A 22,328-nucleotide genomic window follows, 5' to 3' on the forward strand; every position below is an offset into this window, starting at 1 on the left:
TTGACTTGGTGAGCTGGATTGACACTGACTGGGTTCTGATGGAAGGAGAAAATGCCTCCAATGTTGAGGTCTCCCTCCTTAAAAAACTGAGACTGTTCTTTTGTCCCATATGTTTGACACATCGACTTCCCTCCTCTGACGGCCAGAAGGGAAAGAAGTAGCAGATCTGCTATCAGCAGCATTGTAGCTCATGTATATATTTACCACACAAGGCCGAAAGCTAAAAACCCTCATCTCTGAGCATTTTATAGGGTTTTTCTTCAAACTATCATAAAGCCACAGGGGCCTTTGTGCAACTTATGTAAATATTGTGTTTCTGTCCACCAATGACAGTACTTGTGGTGTGATTGAGAGATGGATGGTCCTATTAGCGGGACTACACAATTTGTATGCCATCATTGTTTTTAGCATAACCAATAATGACTTACAAAAAGGATTTCATAAACCAGTAACCATGGGGATATCTGAGCTCTTGTGTGTTTAATATTCTAGTCAGTTTTTGAAACTGAGCTAAATGATGAAAAACACTGATAAATTTGATGCATGCATTATTTTGACTTTTCCTTTTACGGGAATTTAATTCAGTGCAGCTAATGCACGAAAATTGTAATTGCATTTAAAAAACTGCAAATGTGGCCAGTCTAAGTGCTGCTTGGTTCATGTTCTGCAAGATCATATTCAACCCATTGTTTCAAATAAAATAAAACTAAAATAACAATTTAGACCTTTTGGTGTTACTATTCTTTAAAGTCATCCAGGGAGATTTTCACTGGTTTCTCCCCATCATATGTTTTTTAGTATTTCTCTCTGGTTTTAGCAGTAAAATATAACATTTTGGAGCAAATATACAAAAGAGTAACCCAAAGCTAGAGGCCAGAATAGCAAATATCTCTACAGCTACAGTGAACTTCCCAGGAGAGCTGACATATGCTGGGATAAAGGTGATCCAGACGGCACAGAATATCAGCATGCTGAAGGTGATGAACTTAGTTTCATTGAAATTATCAGGCAGCTTTCGAGCCAGAAAAGCAAGGATAAAGCATAGCACAGCCAGGAGGCCTATATACCCCAGCACAGCCCAGAACCCTATAGGTGAACCTAAATTGCACTCTAGAATGATCCTTTCAGTGGCATAAGCTGTATTTTTGTAGGGGAATGGTGGGGCAAGAGTTAACCACAGCACACAAACTAACACCTGCAGTAATGTACAGCTAAGAACACTTGTTCTCTGAAGTGGAGCAGAACACTGAGGAACTTTGTTTGCTGGCCCTTTGGCTTTAAAGGCAATCACCACTGCTAAAGTTTTCGCCAAGATACAAGATATGCACAAGGCAAAGGTGATGCCAAATGCTGTGTGTCGCAGCATGCAGGACCACTCAGTGGGCTGGCCTATGAAGGTCAGAGAACACAGGAAACACAGAGTCAGGGAGAAGAGCAGTAGGAAGCTCAGCTCAGAATTACTGGCTTTGACTAGAGGTGTTTGATTAAAACGAAAGAAGACACATGACACCACCAGTGTTAAACTTGCTCCAAACAATGAGAAAGCAGTGAGGAGGACGCCCATGGTTTCTCCAAAAGAAAGGAACTCGATCACCTTTGGAACACACTGGCTGTGATCTTCATTTGACCAGTACTCCAGTGGACAGCGTGAACACTCTCCCAAATCTAAATAGAAAAACATGGAACACTCAAATGTGTTCATTCTGTAAGATGCAAGTTCAGACTTTGCCCTCTACTGGACTCTTCAGTAACTCTCCTCCATCTCAAGCACGCGTTTTCCCTGAAAATTTGAGTAACCGTAGTTGCAAAATGTGTCTTCACAAATATGTGCAAACTCTACAGTATGTAAGGCAGTACACCCCACTGCTAAGCTTTAATTTTTCTCTCCAGCAAACGGCAATCTGCCCGGTGGAGACGCCGCTTCAGGAACCTCGTCAGTGCCGTCATGTCCCGACCTCAAGACCAGGGGGATATCTAAGCTTTGTGGAGTGACCTTAGAACTCAAGGCCTTGGTGAAGGGTCCCTTTGAGCCTCTGGATCACTCCTCTCTAAAGGTGTTGGCATTTAAGACAGCTTTGCTGCTTGCACTGACCTCAACTATGAGAATATGTGAACTATCCCCTATGTCGGTGTCCCAAGATTGCTTGTTGCTGCGTTATGACAGTGGCAGGCTACACTAAGACAGAATCCCTCCTTTTTCCCAAGAACTTAAGTATTTTTTTCAGGTCGAGGGTTGCGTTACAATGACCGGCTGTTCTTGACCTTGGTTGGCTCGGGCCTCTTACTTCTCTGCTGTGGTAACCTAGGTTATAAAGAAGTAAGTGGGCTGCAGGGACTAACTTTAGGACTTTAGGATCAATATGATTGGGTCGATGTGAAAGCAAGTTCATGACTGGAGGAGATTATTACTAGTCCATTAGAGGAGCGAAGCCTGTGCTCACGAAAACCAGGGTTACAATATTGTAACCTTCTTTATGAGAGCAGAGCTCATTTTAAAATAAGCAATCACTGTGTTTACTCACTTATAAGAAAACTGGAGAGCATTAATTCAGTACAAATATTACACAATAAATTACAGATATGAAAGCTTCTACTCACTGCTGGAATTGCTGATCTCTCCGGCAGCACAGGCGATGCAGGAGAAACAGCAGATGGGTTTGCCTTTAATTACAGCCTGCCGAAAACCTGGCAGACAACTCTCACTGCAGACAGACTGTGGCCTCTGTAACAACACCACCACTCATCAGTTACTCATAGTTTGTTTTCCTTGTAATCCTGATATTATATTCTTGATATTCCTAATATCTTGGAACTTTGCTTGTCAATCTGCAAATTATATACAGTTATGAATGTGTTTTTGTAGACTTTTATATGATTTCCTCAACAATGCAGAATTGACAAGGAAAAGTTATTCATTTGAAAAACAATCTCCACAATAGGCATATCATGTTAAGCATATTTAGACCTTTGGGGATTCAGCAGCCCATGTTGTGTTTATTTTGTTCATGATAAACTGTTTTCCATTTGGTAGAGAGGCATCGTAGCTCCCTACAGCCACAAACACAGTATCTCCTGCCTGGTTTCTCTGCCAGTTCACCAGTTCATAAGTTGCTGCAGGGTCTCCATTTTCATCAAAATTCACTCTTTCTCCTGACTGAAGAGTAAAATTCACACCTTGAAGGTGTTTCACAACCTACCAACAGAGAACAAGGGTGAATAACTTATATTTAAGGGAATTCTTTATAATTTCAAATTATTTACAAAGTTCTCAAGGGCGACCACTAACCTGTTTTAGCTGTAAATTATCTTCCCAGTTACAAGACTGATTGAGCGCTTCATCATTTTGCCCACATTTTAACATGTTATGCATGGCATGAGCCACAGCATACACAGCTTTATACACATTGTTAGATATCCTTAGCTCTGACACATCTGTGAAAGGATTGTTGATGTCCTCTAGTCTCTCAGAGCCTGAGCATTGGGTCTGACCATGCAAACTGGATTGGAAACTGCAACCAAATGTGGCTTCCCAGAACTCTTTTAGCAGATTATTATGTGGGTTTTGACTTGGGTTAACATTCAAAAGAAACTGTTGTAGGCCTGTGATCTTTGTTTTTCTGATCGTGAAGCCCAGAGACCCTGTCAGGATTCCCGAGTACCTCTTAGTGGCCAGATGACCGGCCGTAATCCAGGACTCACTGCCCACCCACTGCAGCCCAGTCAAATTCTGCTTCAGAGCTTCCTCAAGCAGAATGTTCATCTCGCCCTGGGCGAGGAAGGCAACTAAAACCCTTGCACTGCCACTGTGGATCACTCTGACCACCCTGGCAACCTGCCAACTGGGGTCAGTCCTCGAGATGGCCTCTGAGTACTCAACACAGACCCCCTCCTGACTGGCAGCTGTGATAAATGTTTCCATGCCATTGTTGCCGTAGTCATTGTCACTTCTAACTGCCCCAACCCATGTCCAGCCAAAGTGCTTTACTAGTTTTGCTAAGGCTCTGCTCTGATAGTAATCACTAGGAATGGTTCTGAAGAAGGAGGGGTATTCCTTTCTGCTACTCAGACAAGCACAAGTGGAAAAGTGACTGATCTAATAGAAAAGAAACGGAGGGAAACAAAACAAAACATGTATCACTTGATTAGAAGTAAAACTTTGTCAAAATGTTGTATAACTCAATATCTAAATTAGTTGAGGGTCACTTTATATTAAGTTCATACATTCAGATCATTACAAAAGAACAGGGTGAAATCAGTCAAAAAAGAACAGACGATTGCTGACTAATAATTACCACTGGTATTTGGAAAATCCCTGAAATTTGTAGCATCACAATGGTTGAGGAAGACTCAGAGGCCCCGATGATGGCATGAACAGATGACTGTCTTGAGCAGGTTTTACCCAATGTCCTTTCCTGCCCGTTCATCAGACCCATCACTGCACGCATTGAAGGCAGTGTTGAACCACAGCTGTCAAATACCTTATAACCAATTGAGATATTAGGCAGCAGAGAGCTGCTATTGTTGATCTCCTGGATGGCAAAAATCATCGTTTGGGCAAAACGAAATTCTCTTAAATTGATCCTGAAAAGAGTAAGAACACTTTTGAGCGACCGTTTTCCGACTTTTCCCCTGTTGGGAAACCAAAAAATTAGAAAGGAGACAACAGTACCTGGAACATATGAGAGGTTCTGGAGCATCTGTGAAGGAGAGCGAAGGCTTTGATATTTGGCTATGAATGGAGAAAGCTCCACCAATAGTGATATCTCCTTCCTTAGATAACAGAGGAAACTCTGGGATCCCCAATATCTCACAGAGCACAGTGTCATCCTCTGCTCCACAGACTCCCACAAAGAGAACGAAGAGTAGCATTACAACGACAGAGTCACACATCTGGTACTGCCAGGCACACATGTGACATGTGCACTCAAACCTGTACTCTGTAATGAGTTCTTCTATCACTGACCAAAACGTGTATCTAATGAGCAGAGCTTTAAACTTCTGCATGTGATGATGATACAGGTCTTCTTATCAAATCCCTGTATGATGACGTCAGATCGCTTTGCTCCTCTTCCTTTGCCTTTATGTTTGCCTCTATGTACAACAATGACAAGTAAAAACAGAAAAAATAATTGCTGGAAATCTAACTCAGTAATCAGGAGAACATCTACAAAAACACTACTTAAAATATACAGACACAAATTTGAATTTGAGGAGGTGCATTGATTGCATTCTTGAAATAAAGTTCTGATGGAAGGAGTATCTACAAAACTAAAAAAATGTTATAGGTTTTATGATTCCTGCTTTTTTGGGGCAGCACACTTTAAAGGGTTTCAGACCCAGTTACTAAAAATGAGTACATGAGAGTGTACCCCCTTACATTGCATTTGATCTTCATGTGAAGAAAGCTTTTGACAGAGTGCATAGCTATAGATTATGTCATTTTAACATTTTTGTAGCAGCATATCAACACAAATCAGGGGGTAGTGGACCAGTTTAAACCAAACAATAAAATCCCTCCATCCTTGTCTGTGCTCAACCTTATTCATCATGGCCGTGTTTATGTGTGTGAGTTGGGAGTATGGTGGTGGGCATAAGTGATATCATACTTTATTTGTTTATTTAATATTAAACAATGTATCCTTATGTTTAAAAATCAATACAGAAATAAAAAAAACAACAACATAATATTCAAGCCCAGTATTCTAAAGAATTGAGTCAATATTGGATGTTTGTACACTTTAATATTAAGTACAATGCCAGTGTTCTGTGCCAAAGCAGGATGTCGTTAGTTGTGTGGATGTTATAGAGGTGAAGTAGCAAGCCTGACTTCAAGCAGAACACTAAAGTTGTATCCCATTCACATTACTGTTTTTATTAACCTTATCCTCAGTCTTTTCCTTTAGTTTTGCAGATATTGTATGAAGTGAAAATTCTATAAAGTCGGAATTAAAAGGAATCTTGGGCTTCACTGAATTGTCTGAAGTTATTGTTATTATTGTTATTAAAGTAGTAGCTTTATTTGAATAGATTTATTACAATTACAGTATACTCACTGTCCAGCAGGCGGCACTGAGGAACAGCCTTTTATTTAGCACACTAAGATGCTAAATATTATTTTAAACATAGAATGTTTGGATTCAATGGTTGTAATGGTTGTAAGTATGTATGTTAATGCACTAATGACAGCGTTAATTCTCACTTCACTATGTTAGAATGAAACCCTGAAAATAGTTGTAAATAAGGCGTTCCTGAAAAAGAGAACCGGGTTCCCAATGAAACTTCTATGAATAAATTGAGGTATGATCTTTCTTATTTCATTAGCTACTGTATATTTGGGGATATTGAAGACAGTCTGTGTGGAAATAGGTTAGTGTGAAGTTCAGGTTCTTTTTAAGTGTTTTTTTTAATGACAAAGCCTTTTCATCCAAGTTTTTGTAAAACATGTTCATGTTACGCTTGTGTGATGAGAGTGTATATTAAGGCCTGCACAGTAATCTGTACTTTGCAGGCCCTAATTGTGCTAATTAAAATGAAAGGCAGGGACGCGTGGATAGTTTTTATTTTTTATTTTCTTATTGTCTAATAAAGTGGTAATTATACAAGTTTAACACATTACAAAACATGTTTTTTTAAAGTTTTATTTTTAATACAGATTATTATTATCATTATTTTCAAATTATGCATTTGTTTAATGTCTGTATTAGAGGTAGGATATATTACTAAAATAAAAAAGTAACAATGTTGAATTAACTTTGGGAAAAAAATGTGAATTAAGATTTAATCGGATCCTGTTTTCCCCATCAGATTTTTTTTTGTGTTCAGTTCAGGTGTGAATACAATAATAAAGCATTTGGGTGCAAATATACAGAGAAGTAGCCCATAACTGGAGGCTAAAATAGCAAATATCTCCACAGCCACTGTGAACTTCCCAGGAGAGCTGACATATGCTGGGATAAATGTGATCCAGACTGCACAGAATATCAGCATGCTGAAGGTGATGAATTTAGCTTCATTGAAATTATCAGGCAACTTTCTAGCCAAAAAAGCAAGTACAAAACATAATACAGCTAGGAGCCCTATGTATCCTAACACAGCCCAGAACCCCACAGTTGATCCCAGGGTGCACTCAAGAATAATCTTCTCTTTATAGAGGCTCATATTTTTGTAGGGAAAAGGAGGGTTGATTGTAAGCCATAGTATGCAAATAAGAACCTGTATGAGTGTGAAAGCCAGAACACTGATTCTCTGCTGTGCAGGCCCAAACCATTTCATCACATTACTACTTGGAAGTGTGGCCCTGAAGGCCATTAACACCACTATAGTTTTCCCCAGAACACAAGAGATACTGAGCACAAAAGTGATGCCGAATGCTGTGTGTCGCAGCATGCAGGACCACTCAGTGGGCCGGCCTATGAAGGTCAGGGAACACAGGAAACACAGAGTCAAGGAGAAAAGCAGCAGGAAGCTCAGCTCAGAGTTGTTGGCCTTCACCAAGGGAGAGTCCTTATTGATCAAGAATAGCGTGGCCACAATTAAAGTAAGGAACACACCAAACAAAGTGAAAAATACAAGGATTATACCCATAACCTCAGTGAAGTAGAGGAACTCAACATTTTTCAGTACACATGCATCTCTGTTTTGATTGGACCAATACTCTTCAGGACACTTTTTGCAGTCATTAGAATCTGTAATAGGAAAAGTCTCACTATTATTTTGATTCTATCAGTTACATCCTGAAAATGTAAATAAGAGACTGTACCATAGTGAACTTTAGCATGATACATAGAGTATGGAAAGCAAAAAACGTATGCAAATTGACATATCTAAGGTCTGTGGTACATATACCTGTGCTGTTGCTGATTTCTCCCTCTGCACATGGCATGCAGTCATAGCAGCAGACTGGCTTTCCTTTCTGAAGGACTTTATGAGTTCCTGGACGACATCTTTCACTGCACACTGACACAGGCAACTTTAAATCAAAGAAGATGATGGATGTTATTTTTTTATAAACAACTATTAAAGATTACATAAGTCAAAGCTTGTCAAAAATAATATTTGCCTCTGTCTTCCCCCCAGGCCACATTATGGCTTCAGTCTTGAGGACAAACTTCTTTCCAGGAGGTAGGGAGGCATCATAATAGCCGACAGGTTTAAATTGGACTGAGTCATCTGATCCACGCTGCCAGTTCACCACCTCATACTTAGCCACAGCTGCTCCAGTGCTGTCAAACCACACCCGGTCTCCGTTGTTAATGGTAAAATTGACCTGCTCCAAAGACTCCACTACCTTAAAAAATAGTAGGACAATTTGTCAACATATAACCGAAGAAAGCAAATTAAGAAATCGTTCAGTAATCTCTCCTTTTTACCTGCCAAGGAGTAACCTTTATCATCCTGTCACACCCCTGACTTTCTGAGCATTTTAAAAGGCTGTGCAGTGAATGGGCCACAGCATAGATAGCTTTGTAAATGTTACTGGAGTATCGCAGCTCTGCAACATCATCATCATTGTCTTTAAACTCAATTAGATCCTGGTTTTCTTTGCATGTTGCTGTTTCTGCATTGGTGTCACCGTTTGTCTCCTTACACTTAAACTCTGTCCCCCAGAAATCTTTGATTAAGAAATCATCCAGGCCACTGATGTTGGCCTTTTGCACAGCAAAACCCAGTGAACCTCCTAGCACACTAAAGCTGGTGGGAGTCACGAGGCTGTCAGCAGTGATCCAGGCCTCCACACCAATAAACTGCAGGCCTGTGATGTTGTGCAGACTTAACTTCTCCAGAAGGTTGTTCATCTCTACGTGGGCCAGAAAACCAACAATGACCCGGGCAGTGCTCTTTCGGATCACTTCTACAACTTTCATGAGTTTTTCTGGTTCTGCCCGGTGAAATTTCTCTGTATACTCCACACACACTCCTTCCTCCTTGGCTGCAGCAAGGAAGATGGCCATGCCGTTGTTGCCATAGTCACTGTCACTGTTGACTGCCCCGACCCAGGTCCAGCCAAAGTGCTTGACCATCTGGGCAAGAGCTCGACTTTGGTAGAGATCACTGGCAATGGTTCGAAAGAAAGAGGGATACTCCTTCCTATTGCTCAAACACTCACAAGTAGCTGAATGACTTATCTGAAAATACACAAAGAAAGGGAACGAATAAGAAGAATGTGCCCATATTATACACAGTGATACACAAACATTGCTCTTACCACAGGTATTTTGAAAGGTCCAGTAGTACGTGTCAGGACAATGGTTGAAGAGGACTCAGACTCCCCGATTATAGCGTGAACAGCTGATTGTCCTGAACAGCTCTTTCCCACAGTCCACTCATCACCGTTCATCAGGGCCATCACAGCACGCATTGAGGATAATGTTGAGCCACAGTTGTCATAAATACGGTATCCAATTGAAACATTGGGAAGAAGATATTTGCTTTTGTTTATTTCTTGGATTGCAAAAATCATTGTCTGGGCAAATCGAAACTCCCTGAGGTTCACACTGAGACAAAACGAGCAAAATTAAACTTTGTTCACTGTGACAGAACTCATTAGGACATATTTTTATACAAAGCTCAAAATTACCTGGAACATATGAGACGTGATGGTTTCTCTGTAAAGGAAAGTGGAGGTTGTGTGATTTTGCTGTGGATGGAAAAGGCTCCCCCAATCATGACATCTCCCTCCTTAGACAGCAGAGGAAACTCTGGACTCCCCAGGATCTGACAGAAAGGAGCTTCCTCCTTCACTGCTCCAAATGCCAACAGATGCCAAGAGAAAAGCAGCCCTACTATCACTTGTGACATTTTCCACTCCCAAATCCTGACAGTGCAGAGCGACCCAGCCAGGTTGGGATCAAAGCATCTTAAATGTGACATTTTAATATCTAGGTGTCACTGGCCTCTTAACAACCAATCAGAGATAAGTGCGATAAGACAGACTTGATTGGGTCCATGATTTTTTTGTATGAAAAAATTGTGTCATGGCACGTGTTACTAGTTACTTTGCAGAAGTAGTTCTCTGTAAACAACATATGACAAAGTTATCATCCATCCATCTATCCATCTTCCGTAACCTGCTTATCCAGTTAAGGGTCGCAGGGGTGCTGGAGCCGATCTCAGCTGTCAATGGGCGAAGGCAGGGTACCCACGCAGGGCTGACATAGAGACAAACAACCATTCACACTCACATTCACATCTACGGGCAATTTAGAGTCTTCAATGCACCTAAGCTGCATGTCTTTGGACTGTGGGAGGAAGCCGGAGAACCCGGAGAGAACCCACGCTGACACAGGGAGAACATGCAAACTTTCACACAGTGTAGAAAAAAAGATATAAAAAACAATATTAGCTTCACAGTATCCAACTTTACATTGTAATATATATGAAATAATCAGAAAAGGGCCATTCCGCATAACTGTTACTTTTTCTTTGGATGCTCTAACTACAGTATATTTTTCTGACAATACATCTGTACTTGCAATGATGACAATTATGGTGGAAGCCAGAGCTCCTAGAGTATGTTGATTATATTTTACACATGAATATTTTTCATGAATATAATCTGCTTCTCCCACTGTCGTTGCTGGAAAAAAATAACTGAAACAATTCAAAACTAAATAATACAATTTCTTAAATTGGGATGCAGTCTTCGAAGTATCTCTATGACACATTTTGTCTGTGTTTTGATGCAAATTGTTAATCTTGCAATGTATTTTAATAAAAATTTCAAATTGTATGTACAGTATACAAAATATATGGTTTATTTAAATGCTTAGCTAGTCGAGTTAGGAGTAATTAGGCTTATTGAAAACAACTACCAGTAGATTATAGTTTTAAACATGTGATGAACAGGTCATGCAGGTGAGGAACAGTATGAACTTAATTTCCTGAAAAATTATTCTGTTTTGTGCAATCAGTTAAGACAGTGTATTGACATTTGATGCAAATACCAACAAAAAATGTAATCCAACATCTTGAATATATTACAAATGTGGGTTTATTTTTCCTTTATTCTGTCTCTTTCTCTCTTTCTTTCTTTCTTTTTTTCAACTATATCTATATCATTTGTGTATTTTACATAATGATCATCTTCATCCATAACTTACTGTTAAATGATTTTGTCACATTTATATTTAATATCTATTACTTTACCATACATGTCACATCACTTTTAGTGAATTCTGCATTTGGATAAGGGAATTAAAGTTACACTTTTGACAACTGATCAAAATAAACAATTTAGCACACCTGATTTAGAAAATCATCCGACCATGTGATATTTAATTTGGTGTTATTGTTATTTTTCAGTCAAAGGGATGTTAATAGCCAGCGGATATGCCTCTTAGGTCCTCTTTAATTAAAAATAAATTGTTGTTTGTATGTCTGTAGAGATGACTGTTAGTTTATGAAACACTTTCGACCTCTCCAGAGGGTATGTCCTTTGGGGGAGGATTTGAACACATGTGGTGAAGTGCAGATGCCTTAGGCCTGACCATGACTTACACCTCAGGCTTTTCCCACTTACAAGCGTTCTGACAAACAAATGAACTCCCTCCAGAGTTCACAATGTCTCCAGTCTTCCTCCACACCACACCTGTCCCCTCAGTTTACACTGGAAACTTACCGTCAGGGCTGTTGCAACATTATCCACTAAGGATCTCTACTGGAAAACATTAGGCCTTTGTCAAAACAGTGACCTGAAACATTTAACCATAACTTTGCGTATTGAACTCAACAAACTTCAATGAAGTTTGAATATGACAAATAAAGACCATATATACCAAATAACCATGTGTCGCAGGGGCGGCATAATGGCTAAATATTTGGCTCACTTCAAGTAAACCACAACAAGAAAAAAAAAGGGAAGAAAGGACCCAACCTTGCAGCCTCTGCCTGTTTTCACTATGTTCCTGTTTTTCCTGCAAAAGTGTGTTTGCACATTAAAGATGATCTATCTATCTTTCTACATGACATGGCCAAATTATGTGATTACCCAAACATTACACACCTGTATGACTGTTGAGCATATCGCTCTGAGCAATTCCATCCAAAATCATGATCATTTAAATGCAGCTGCAACACTCTATACACTATACCAGATAATATTCTAAAGTTTGATGCAGGGATTTCCTCCCATTCAGCTGTGTGTTAGAAGTAGAAATAGACTATGTTTGGCACTGATGTTGGGTTATACCTCCTGGCTCAGTCTGTTTTTCAGTTCTACCAAAAGTTGTTTGATTGGGTTGAGGTCAGGGTTCTGTCAGTCTTCCAACCAAACTGCCACAAAGTTGAAAGTACATTATTAAAACAGTGGTTCTAGTACCTTGTAGAGTATTACTGCAGTTGTCACGTGGAAAGATTGTGGAGAACCTCAGCTAATTTGGAAACAAAAGATATACATATTTTTGGATTAGCCTCCCATAAAAAGCATAAACGGTTACATTACATAGGGAAAAAAACAATAAATATAGATTGTTTGGAGAGTGGAGGCTTGGACAGCAGGGCAGAAAAGCTCAGGTGGGCGGCCTAGAGACTGAAGAGTAGCGGAGCAGGAACCCACAGGTGGTCAGCCGACTGATGATCTTGCTGGGCTTCGGCAGAGAAGGCCAACTGGTGATCTGGAAGATATGGATGGGCAAGATGGGGGACAAGGGATCTTATTGTTCTGCAGCGGAGATGGGCGACAGATGATCTTTTCTGAGAATCTGCCGAGATGGAATGGATGGTCATTTGTAGTTTGCCAGGTTTCAACTTTCATACTTCTCATGTTTGGTGAGGCCCCAAAGCCTTTTTGTGGTTAGGGAACCTCCTTCCTCTTGCCCCACTCCACAGCGATGAAACATCACTGTTCAATTATGATTTGCCATGCTGCACCAAAATGTATAAATACCAGTGCAAGCCTTGAATTAACATTAGGGCACACATGATGCCAACCAGTGGTTTAGCTCTCTTAAACAGTATGCCGTCCACACAGAGGTGGCCAGAGCAGGGATGCGCACTCTTACAGCTCTTGCTGGTTGCATCTTTCTCTCAGACTGAGGAGCTGGTGTGCAGGCAGAGAGGGGATCCTGAGAGCCCCCAGCTTTATAAGGATGGGGACATTATGTTGGGGGGAATATTCTCTTTCCACAGCAGCTGGAAAGACAGACAGGATACCTACACTCAAAAACCACTGCCACTGCAATGCACCAGGTAAATGATACTCAATAAATCTATTTTGATTTAAGAATATCTAAGAGGAAGTTAAACTGAGCATTTCAGTATTTGAAATTTGAAGTGAGAAATATTGTGTATATTAATAACATCAAATACTTTTATTTATTATGCCATTGTTTTTATTTCGAGGATATTTAAAATTACAACAATGTATAACTGTTTGCATCAAGTTTGAATTTCAGAGGGTTCCAGTTTGCTCAGGCTATGCTCTTTGCCGTAGAGGAGATCAATAACAGCACAGACCTACTGCCTGGAATCTCTCTGGGCTACAAGATTTATGATTCATGTGGCTCCATTGCCAGAAGTGTAAGGGTGGCACTGGCCTTGGCTAATGGTAATGAAGTGGCATTGGCCCCGTCCGAGGCACCATGTACCAGTCTTTCCCAAGTGCAGGCCATTATGGGAGAAACCTCTTCTTCTCCTTGCATGGCTATAGCTACTGTCATCGGACCCTTTCATATCCCAATGGTGAGTAAGATTGGTGTATTGTGAAAACAATATTATAATTATTCAAATCTTTAAGATGGTCATAGCATTATATATCATATCTTTATCTTGGGATATTCTTTTTCCTTTAGATCAGCCATTTTGCTACCTGTGCTTGTCTCAGTGATAAAACCAAATACCCATCCTTTCTCAGAACAATACCCAGTGACTACTACCAGAGCAGAGCCCTGGCCCTGTTGGTAAAGCATTTTGGTTGGACTTGGGTGGGAGCTATTAGAACAAATGATGATTATGGCAATAATGGCATGGCAACATTCACAGACACCGCCCAGTGGCTGGGCATCTGTCTGGAGTACTCTGTATCTTTCTTTAGAACAGATCCACCAGACAAAATACAAAATATAATTGACATTATCAAGACTTCCACTTCAAAGGTTATTGTTGCTTTCCTCTCGCACATGGATATGGATGTGTTATTACATGAGTTGTCACACCACAACTTGACTGGATACCAGTGGGTAGGCAGTGAGGGCTGGATATTTGATTCCCAAATTGCAGCAATGGATAGGGATCACATCCTGGATGGTGCCATAGGCCTGTCAATCCCCAAAGCCCATGTCAGTGGCGTTAGAGAGTTCATGCTGGATGTAAAGCCGCTCAATTCATCTAACAATGAAATGTTTACAGAGTTTTGGGAAGCATTATTTAGCTGTAAGTTCAGGCAGTCGAAGTCATCATCAGGAAATCAGAGAGAATGTACTGGACATGAAGATCTGACTGGAGTGCAAAACAGCTTCACTGATATGTCACTCATGCCAATCTTTAACAATGTCTATAAAGGAGTGTATGCTGTGGCTCACACACTTCATATTATTCTCAACTGTAACCAAACCTGCAACAACACAGTGAAGCTTGATCCATATAAGGTGAGTTGAACACCGATAATTATAATATTTAAATCACTTTAACATGGAAAATATTTCAACATATTGAAAGATAAACAATTGCACTCATTCTACCGTGGTGTAGAGCCAATAAGCCTATATCTTCTTAGATTTTACAGCTCATGAAAAAGATTCAGTTCAAAACAAAGGAAGGAGATGAGGTTTTTTTTAATGAGAATGGAGACCCAGCTGCAAAGTATGAAATTATAAACTGGCAGCCAACAGAAAAGGGCATTGTGGACTTTGTCAAAGTTGGTTTTTATGATGCATCTTTACCTGCTGACAAACAGCTGAATCTGCAAAATAAGTCTTTGATTTGGGCCCAGAACTCACAACAGGTATGATACAATGTTATCACTGAAGCTGTTGAGTCTGTTGCAGTCTATTTTAATTGTTATAGTTTCCCATACATCTTTCTCAAAGTTGTTTTGTTCATGCAGGTGCCTTTGTCAGTTTGCAGTGAAAAATGTCCTCCAGGTACTCGCAAGGTTCTCCAAAAAGGAAAGCCTGTCTGCTGCTATGACTGTTTAAGATGTGCAGAGGGAGAAATAAGCAACATTACAGGTGGGTTATTTTATACAGGTTGAAGATTAAAAAAGGCCTACAGTAATTTCTCACCTCCTCGTGGTACCTGAGTATGCAAATAGTTTTGGTCTCACCTACTGAGGTTTTGACATTTGCCATTCTCTCTCTCTGCAATAAAGGCATTCAGAGTGGATGAAGGTGAAATTGTGTTTGTGCAGTATTATTAAGAATTGACATTTAAAAAAAGATATCATGCTTGGTTATTAAGAAATAAAACCACATGAACAAAAAATAACAGACAATAACTCTTTATACTGTATCTTGGACTGTACAATCTAGATAATTTATATTGAAACATAAATATATGAAATATGAATTTGTTATTTGGTACTCATGTAGTTAGTGTCTGCCTTGTATGTAGAGAAAATATGCAAAATAGAGACAAAAAAAAGACAAATATACAGAGCAAATCCAACACCTGCTTTAATATCGTTTTTTTCAGATTCTATCACCTGTGTGCAATGCTACCCTGAGTTCTGGTCAAATGAGAGAAGAGATGTCTGTGTGAAGAAGGAGGCAGAGTTTCTATCATATGAAGAGGTTATGGGAGCACTGCTCACTGCAGCATCCTTATTTGGAACATGCATCACTAATGTTGTGGCACTCATTTTCTTCAGATACAGAAAGACACCCATTGTTAGGGCCAATAACTCTGAGCTGAGCTTCCTGCTGCTCTTCTCCTTGACTCTGTGTTTCCTGTGTTCCCTGACCTTCATAGGCCGGCCCACTGAGTGGTCCTGCATGCTGCGACACACAGCATTCGGCATCACTTTTGTCCTCTGTATCTCTTGTGTTCTGGGGAAAACTATAATGGTGCTAATGGCCTTCAGGGCCACACTTCCAGGTAGTAATATGATGAAATGGTTTGGGTCTGCACAGCAGAAACTCAGTGTTCTGGGTTTCACTCTTATACAAATTATCATATGTGTCCTATGGTTAACAATTTCTCCACCTTTTCCATTTAAGAATTTTAAGGAATTCAAGGACAAAATCATCTTAGAATGTGCTCTGGGTTCAGCTGTAGGCTTTTGGGCTGTCCTTGGATACATTGGACTTCTGGCCATGTTATGTTTTGTTCTTGCTTTTCTGGCCCGTAAACTACCTGATAATTTCAATGAAGCTAAATTTATCACCTTTAGCATGCTGATATTCTGTGCAGTGTGGATTACTTTTATCCCAGCGTATATCAGCTCTCCTGGGAAGTTCAGTGTTGCTGTGGAAATATTTGCTATTCTGGCTTCTAGTTTTGGACTGCTCTTTTGTATTTTTATTCCGAAATGTTATATTATCCTACTGAAACCTGAGAAGAATACAAAAAAGAACATGATGGGGAGGAAGGCACCAAAATGATTCTGAAAATGTAAATTAATACATAAATTTACACTTTTATGCGCATCATATTTGAGACTTTAAAATAAAGATATATTATTACATCAACCTTTCACCAACCCAACATATCCCTGTTGCTCTGTTACCGCAACTTTACTGTTGTGCTTCATTTTAAAAGGGTTGCGGTGGCAGCAGGCTAAGCAACGTTGTCAAAAATTGTCCCTTTCCCCAGCAACCTTTTCAACATTACTTCAGGCACAGCTGCAGCTTTTTCACTCTCTTTCAATGCTTCTCCCTTTAGGCACCTTCTCTGGTATGGTTTAGTTATGCTGCCTTAGTTAGTTACTTTTACATTCAAGCAACGTCAAACCCTTACACATACTCACACCTCATATTTTAATTATTCAGCGCATCTTTAATTTTGTTTAATTTAGTTCAACTGATAACATTTTGTTAATTTTGTGCAAGAAAATGTATCTGTTTAAATGTTTATATGCTGTGTCTCCCTATTAGTTTTGCTCTAGTTCCTGGTTTTGGGGGGGGAATTCACTATGTGTCTTTCTGCAGGAAGTGCTGATTTTTGACCTGGGTTAGTATAGTTGTATGCTTTTCACAATTCTAGCTAAGAGTTACTGATTTGCTATGCTAGTTTACAGAGATTTCTCCATTTGGCCATAGGGTGCTTCCCTCTATTGATTGTGTCCGTCTTTTACTTGTAGTGTAAATAAATACATAAACATATATATATATATATATATATATATATATATATATATATATATATATATATATATATATATATATATATATATATATATATATTTAACTTGTTTTATTTTACGTATATGGATAAACAACATTTAAAACCATTTATAAAATCATAGAATAAAATCCACAGGCATGTCTCCTGAGACATGAGTTCAACCATGAATATTTTCCTTGTGTTGCTGAAGGTGTATAAAGCCCTGCCATAGGCATTAGAGCTAATTGGCCTGTCCTGAAGAGCAGAGCAGAGCTATGCCGTTATTGAGGTTGCTCCTCTTGGTTGTGCTGATGGGAAAGGCAGACTCTGTGTGCCGACTGCAAGGCTCAGCACAACAACCTGAACTGGCCCAAGATGGTGATTTTGTAATCGGAGGCATATTTTCATTTCGCACAGCGCAGGATTATGTAATTAACACATTTCAGACAATTCCAGAAGTACGAAAATGCAACAAGTATGTATTGTTAGGCCTATTTTAAATTGTGTGATTGCATTTTGTATTGCATTTGAGAAAAAGGTACATTATTTCATTTTATCTTTCATCACCCCAGCTTCAATTTTAGAGAATTTAAATTTGCTCAAGCGGTCATATTTGCTATAAATGAGATCAACAAGAACACTGATTTGCTCCCCGATGTTAAACTGGGCTACAAGATATATGATAACTGTGGAACTATGGACATTCTGAGAGCTGCACTGGCACTGGTGAGCGGACTAAAGGGAGAAGTCAGTGACGACAACTGCAATAAATCTGAGACAGTGCAAGCTATCTTGGGACATTCAGGATCGAGACCAACTATTGCCTTTGCACAAGTTGTTGGAAGGTTTCATATACCTGTGGTAAGTCATAGATAAATTGCAGTTAGTGTGAAGTATTTTTAACTTAGTGTTAAGTTTGTGGTTGGAAATATCTATAGCATGAAGCTAAATGGTCATTATGCAAGATTCTTAAATATTTGCCCTGCCAGTAACATGTTTGTATAATTAACTGCAGATCAGTCATTTTGCCACCTGTGCCTGTCTGAGCAACAGGAAAAAGTACCCCACTTTTTTCAGAACTATTCCCAGTGACTATTACCAGAGCAGAGCACTGGCAAAGCTGGTCAAGCACTTTCATTGGACCTGGATTGGGGCTCTAGCTGTGGAAAACGAATACGGCCTCAATGGCATTGCTGCATTTATCGAAGCGGCACAAGAATACGGAGTGTGCATTGAGTATTCTGAAGTATTTTCATCTTCACATCCTCCTGACAGCCTGCAGAGATTAATAGAGATCATTAAGCATTCCACTTCCAAAGTGATTATGGCTTTTATGTCTCACAGAGAAATTAAGTTGCTGGCAAAAAAGTTGTACAAACAGAACATTACAGGAGTGCAGTGGGTTGGCAGTGACGCCTGGATAACAGATGACTCTCTGACTGACAGTGAGGGACACAGCCTCCTGGTGGGCTCACTAGGCTTCACTGTCAGCAAAGCTAAGATCCCCGGGCTGGAGGAGCACCTGAGGCAATTCCACCCCTCACAGTTTCCTGACAGTCAGTTTGTCCGAGATTTCTGGGAAGACGTGTTTGACTGCGCTCTGAATGACACTGCAGAAACACAAAAAAGGCCATGCAACGGCTTTGAGAGCTTGCAGACTGTTGAATCAAAGTTGACTGATGGGTCTGATCTGAGATTCACAAATAATGTGTACAAGTCAGTTTACGCAGTGGCTCATGCTCTTGACAACCTGATTAAATGTGAGGAAGGTAAAGGGCCTTTTTCAAATGGTAGCTGTGCTGATACCAAACACATTCAACCATGGCAGGTGAGGAACCATCAGTTCAGTTTGACAGAGTAATAGTAGCAGGAATCTGTTGTGTAATCTCTCTATAATTTATTCACTAGGTTTTGCAATATCTCAACACTGTGCATTTCACTACTGGGGAAGGAGAAAGAGTTTATTTTGACAGTAATGGAGATTCACCGACAAGATATGAACTTGTAAACTTACAAATAACAAACAAAGGAACCATGGAAGGAGTAACAGTTGGCATTTCTGATGCGTCTCTTCCAGAGAGTCATCAGTTTATCTTGAATAACATCCCAGTTGTCTGGGGAAATGCGCTGACTAAGGTAAAGTATTAACTGAGGTTTGGACATCTTAACTGTTCACTGAAAATTGTAAAAACCTTCTGTGGCAGTGGGCGTGGTCTGCGCTCAGCTGCAGGGGAGAGAGGTGTGGGAGTGGTTCATGGGAACAGTGCCGTGGTGAGTTCAATCAACACAGCTGTAATGTGGTGATAATTATGCCAAATCTACTTAAGCAGGAGCAGACTGGAGTTCTAGAAGGAGAACAGTCACACACGCGGAACGAGGACTGAGCGAGAGCGTAAAGCCATCAGAGTGGTGGCGTTCCGGGAACGGTGGACCGAGTGCGCCCGAGAAACCGGGCAGCGAAGCGGAGCGCACGACGGTCCGCATGTTGTGTTGTATTTTGAAATAAATAAATATACCTTTGTTAAACTTACCTGCTGAAGCCGTATCTGTGTTGGGGAGAACCTACGGTAGTCGAGAGTCGGCTACACTGGCGCCTGAAGAGGGACCTCAACACTGGGATGACGGAGCAGCAGACACAGCCGGTGGCGGCGTTGGCCCAGATGCTGGGGGAGATCGCGGCCATGCACCAGCAACAGGCAGAGGTGAACCGGCGGCAGATCGAGGCACTCCACAGCCAGGCGGAGATGCAGACCCGGATCCTGGAGAGCCTGCTGTCCCGGTCGGGGGCGGCAGCTCCACCCCCTCCGTCACCGCTCACGGGAATCGCGCTCCACAAAATGTCCGCGGAAGACGACCCACAGACCTTCCTGGAGATGTTCGAGGGGACGGCGGCGGCGTGCGGGTGGCCGGCAGCGGCGTGGTCCGTGCGCCTGCTCCCCTTGCTGTCAGGGGAGGCCCAAACTGCGGCGCTCGGTCTGCCAGCGTCCTCGCGGGGAAATTTCCAGGACATAAAAAAAGCCGTCCTTGATAGGACGGGTTTCTCCCCCGAGGACCACCGTCGCCGGTTCCGGGGCACGAAATGGACACCCACCGACTGTCCTTTCGTGTATGCCCAGAAGCTGAGGGACGCGGCTAACAGGTGGCTACAGCCAGGGGAGTCTGATGGGGAGCAGAGGATGCTGGAGAGGATCACGATTGAACAGTTTGTGGAGGGCCTCCCGACTGGGACGTCGGAATGGGTGCGGTGCCGGTGCTATTTCTGTCTGTTCCTCTGTCTGGTGGTCACGTAGACAGTGGGTCACTCCCAGGCGCCGTGACCCCACTAACCTCATCTATCCCACTCTCTCAGCCCATGGTGAGCAAGTGGTGTCGGGGGGGCTTTGGAACTGCCAGTCGGCAGTGCCGAAAGCTGAGTTCATCTCAGGCTATGCATCCTTGCTCTCCCTCAACTTTCTTGCTCTAACTGAGACCTGGATCACACCAGAAAACACCACCACACCCGCAGCTCTGTCAGATGTGTACTCCTTCTCTCACACTCCCAGAGCTGCGAGGCGAGGTGGTGGCACTGGCCTGCTAATTTCCCCAAAATGGAAATACTCTCTTGTCTCTGTTCCACAGTTCTCCCCTTCCTCTTTTGAATTTCATGCTGTTACTGTCACTTATCCAGTCAAGCTCACCATTGCTGTTGTGTACCGCCCACCGGGCCCTCTTGGCGAGTTCCTGGAGGAGCTTGACACACTAGTCTCGCACTTCCATGACGATGGCTCCGCGCTCATCATGCTCGGCGACTTCAACATCCAGACTGATAAGTTAGAACCGCTGCTTTCCTTCCTCTCCTCCTTTAACCTCTGTCGCTCTTCTTCTCTCCTCCTACCCACAAGGCCGGCAACCAGCTGGATCTTATCTTCACTAGACACTGTTCTACTGCTAACCTCTCTGTCACTCCCCTCCAGCTCTCGGACCACTACTTCATGTCCTACTCCCTCTCCCTCTCCTCTCCCCCTTACTTCCTCCACCTACCCACATGGTTTCTACCCGTAGTCACCTCCGCTCCCTCTCCCCCGCTGATCTTTCCTCTTCCGTTACCTCTGCCCTCCCTGACCCTGAATCCTTCTCTCTCCTATCCCCCGATACTGCTACTGATCTTCTCCTCTCCACCCTCTCCACCCTCTCCTCCTCTTTGGACAACCTCTGTCCCTTCACCTCCAGGCCTGCACGGCCAACTCCTCCTGCCCCATGGCTGTCGGACTCGGTGCGTACTGATAGACGGAGCCTAAGAGCGGCTGAGCGTAAATGGAGAACAGGCAAACTCCCGGAGGACCTTCTTAACTTCCAATCTCTCCTTTCCACTTTTTCCTCCTCTCTAGCTATTGCTAAAGCGGCTTTTTTCCGCTCGAAAATCCTAACCTCTGCTTCCAATCCTAAAAAACTCTTTGAAACTTTCTCTTCACTCCTCCAACCCCCACCCCCTCCTCCTACTTCCTCCCTTCTCCCTGATGATTTCGCCAACTTATTTGACAAGAAGGTAAACGATATCAGATCCTCCTTCTCTCAGCCCCCTCTCCCTGTCCACCCTCTCCCTCTCTACCCTCTACAGCTCTTCCCCCTCAGCTCCCCCTTCCCTCTCCACACCCCATCTTACCCTATTTTTCTCCCCTCTCCCCTAACGAGGTCCTTGACCTTGTTACATCTAACTGCCCCACCACGTGCTCCCTTGACCCGATCCCCTCCCCTATTCTTCAGTCTATTGCCACTGAATTCCTTCCTTTCCTCACCCACCTCATCAACACATCTCTCGTCTCGGGATGCTTTCCCTCGGCTTTCAAGACTGCCAGAGTCACCCCCTTCTGAAAAAACCATCACTTGACCCCTCTGATGTCAAGAACTTCAGACCGGTTTCTCTTCTACCCTTTCTATCCAAAACACTTGAACGCGCTGTCTCTAAACAACTGTCTTCCTACCTCCACCAGAACAACCTCTTGGACCCCCACCAGTCCGGGTTCAAGGTGGGTCACTCGTCAGAGACAGCCCTCCTTGCGGTGACAGAGTCACTTCACGCTGCGAGAGCGAAC

At 42.0% G+C, this 22,328-nt stretch overlaps 3 protein-coding genes across 3 annotated transcripts; 1 reads left to right on the forward strand and 2 right to left on the reverse strand.

The window, feature by feature from the left end:
- Positions 1-766: 766 nt before the first annotated feature.
- Positions 767-4,866, reverse strand: LOC129090780 (extracellular calcium-sensing receptor-like). Its single transcript, XM_054598283.1, has 6 exons — positions 4,670-4,866; positions 4,293-4,581; positions 3,287-4,093; positions 2,966-3,193; positions 2,599-2,722; positions 767-1,665 (listed from the first exon to the last, which is right to left on the reverse strand). The coding sequence occupies exons 2-6, from the start codon at positions 4,545-4,547 to the stop codon at positions 767-769; spliced, it is 2,313 nt and encodes a 770-aa protein (XP_054454258.1). The 5' UTR covers positions 4,548-4,581; positions 4,670-4,866.
- A 1,911-nt stretch (positions 4,867-6,777) lies between these two features.
- LOC129097020 (extracellular calcium-sensing receptor-like) lies at positions 6,778-10,295 on the reverse strand (the record flags this gene model as incomplete). Its single annotated transcript, XM_054605701.1, is given in 8 exon segments — positions 6,778-7,685; positions 7,846-7,969; positions 8,060-8,287; positions 8,370-9,125; positions 9,206-9,494; positions 9,578-9,735; positions 10,232-10,246; positions 10,248-10,295. Coding segments are annotated over 8 exon segments (2,526 nt in total), but the record flags the coding sequence as incomplete, so codon positions are not given.
- A 2,699-nt stretch (positions 10,296-12,994) lies between these two features.
- On the forward strand, positions 12,995-16,535 carry LOC129090925 (extracellular calcium-sensing receptor-like). The gene is made up of 6 exons (XM_054598352.1): positions 12,995-13,185; positions 13,380-13,677; positions 13,788-14,582; positions 14,711-14,938; positions 15,041-15,164; positions 15,628-16,535. The coding sequence occupies exons 1-6, from the start codon at positions 13,097-13,099 to the stop codon at positions 16,533-16,535; spliced, it is 2,442 nt and encodes an 813-aa protein (XP_054454327.1). The 5' UTR covers positions 12,995-13,096.
- The last annotated feature ends 5,793 nt before the right edge of the window (positions 16,536-22,328 follow it).

The sequence above is a fragment of the Anoplopoma fimbria genome, chromosome 1 (genome assembly GCF_027596085.1).
Source record: "Anoplopoma fimbria isolate UVic2021 breed Golden Eagle Sablefish chromosome 1, Afim_UVic_2022, whole genome shotgun sequence".
NCBI lineage: Eukaryota > Metazoa > Chordata > Actinopteri > Perciformes > Anoplopomatidae > Anoplopoma > Anoplopoma fimbria.

What these genes read in the sequence shown, in the direction of transcription:
- LOC129090925 (XM_054598352.1), top strand. Translation starts at nt 13,097, where the DNA reads ATGTTGGGGGGAATATTCTCTTTCCACAGCAGCTGGAAAGACAGACAG. An exon ending in TGAAGCTTGATCCATATAAG is followed by an intron (nt 14,583 to 14,710) that starts GTGAGTTGAACA and finishes ATATCTTCTTAG; the next exon opens with ATTTTACAGCTCATGAAAAA. An exon ending in GGGCCCAGAACTCACAACAG is followed by an intron (nt 14,939 to 15,040) that starts GTATGATACAAT and finishes TTGTTCATGCAG; the next exon opens with GTGCCTTTGTCAGTTTGCAG.
- LOC129090780 (XM_054598283.1), bottom strand. Translation starts at nt 4,547, where the DNA reads ATGATTTTTGCCATCCAGGAGATCAACAATAGCAGCTCTCTGCTGCCT. An exon ending in ATAATTTACAGCTAAAACAG is followed by an intron (nt 3,194 to 3,286) that starts GTTAGTGGTCGC and finishes CTCTGTTGGTAG; the next exon opens with GTTGTGAAACACCTTCAAGG. An exon ending in GGGCTGCTGAATCCCCAAAG is followed by an intron (nt 2,723 to 2,965) that starts GTCTAAATATGC and finishes GTGTTGTTACAG; the next exon opens with AGGCCACAGTCTGTCTGCAG.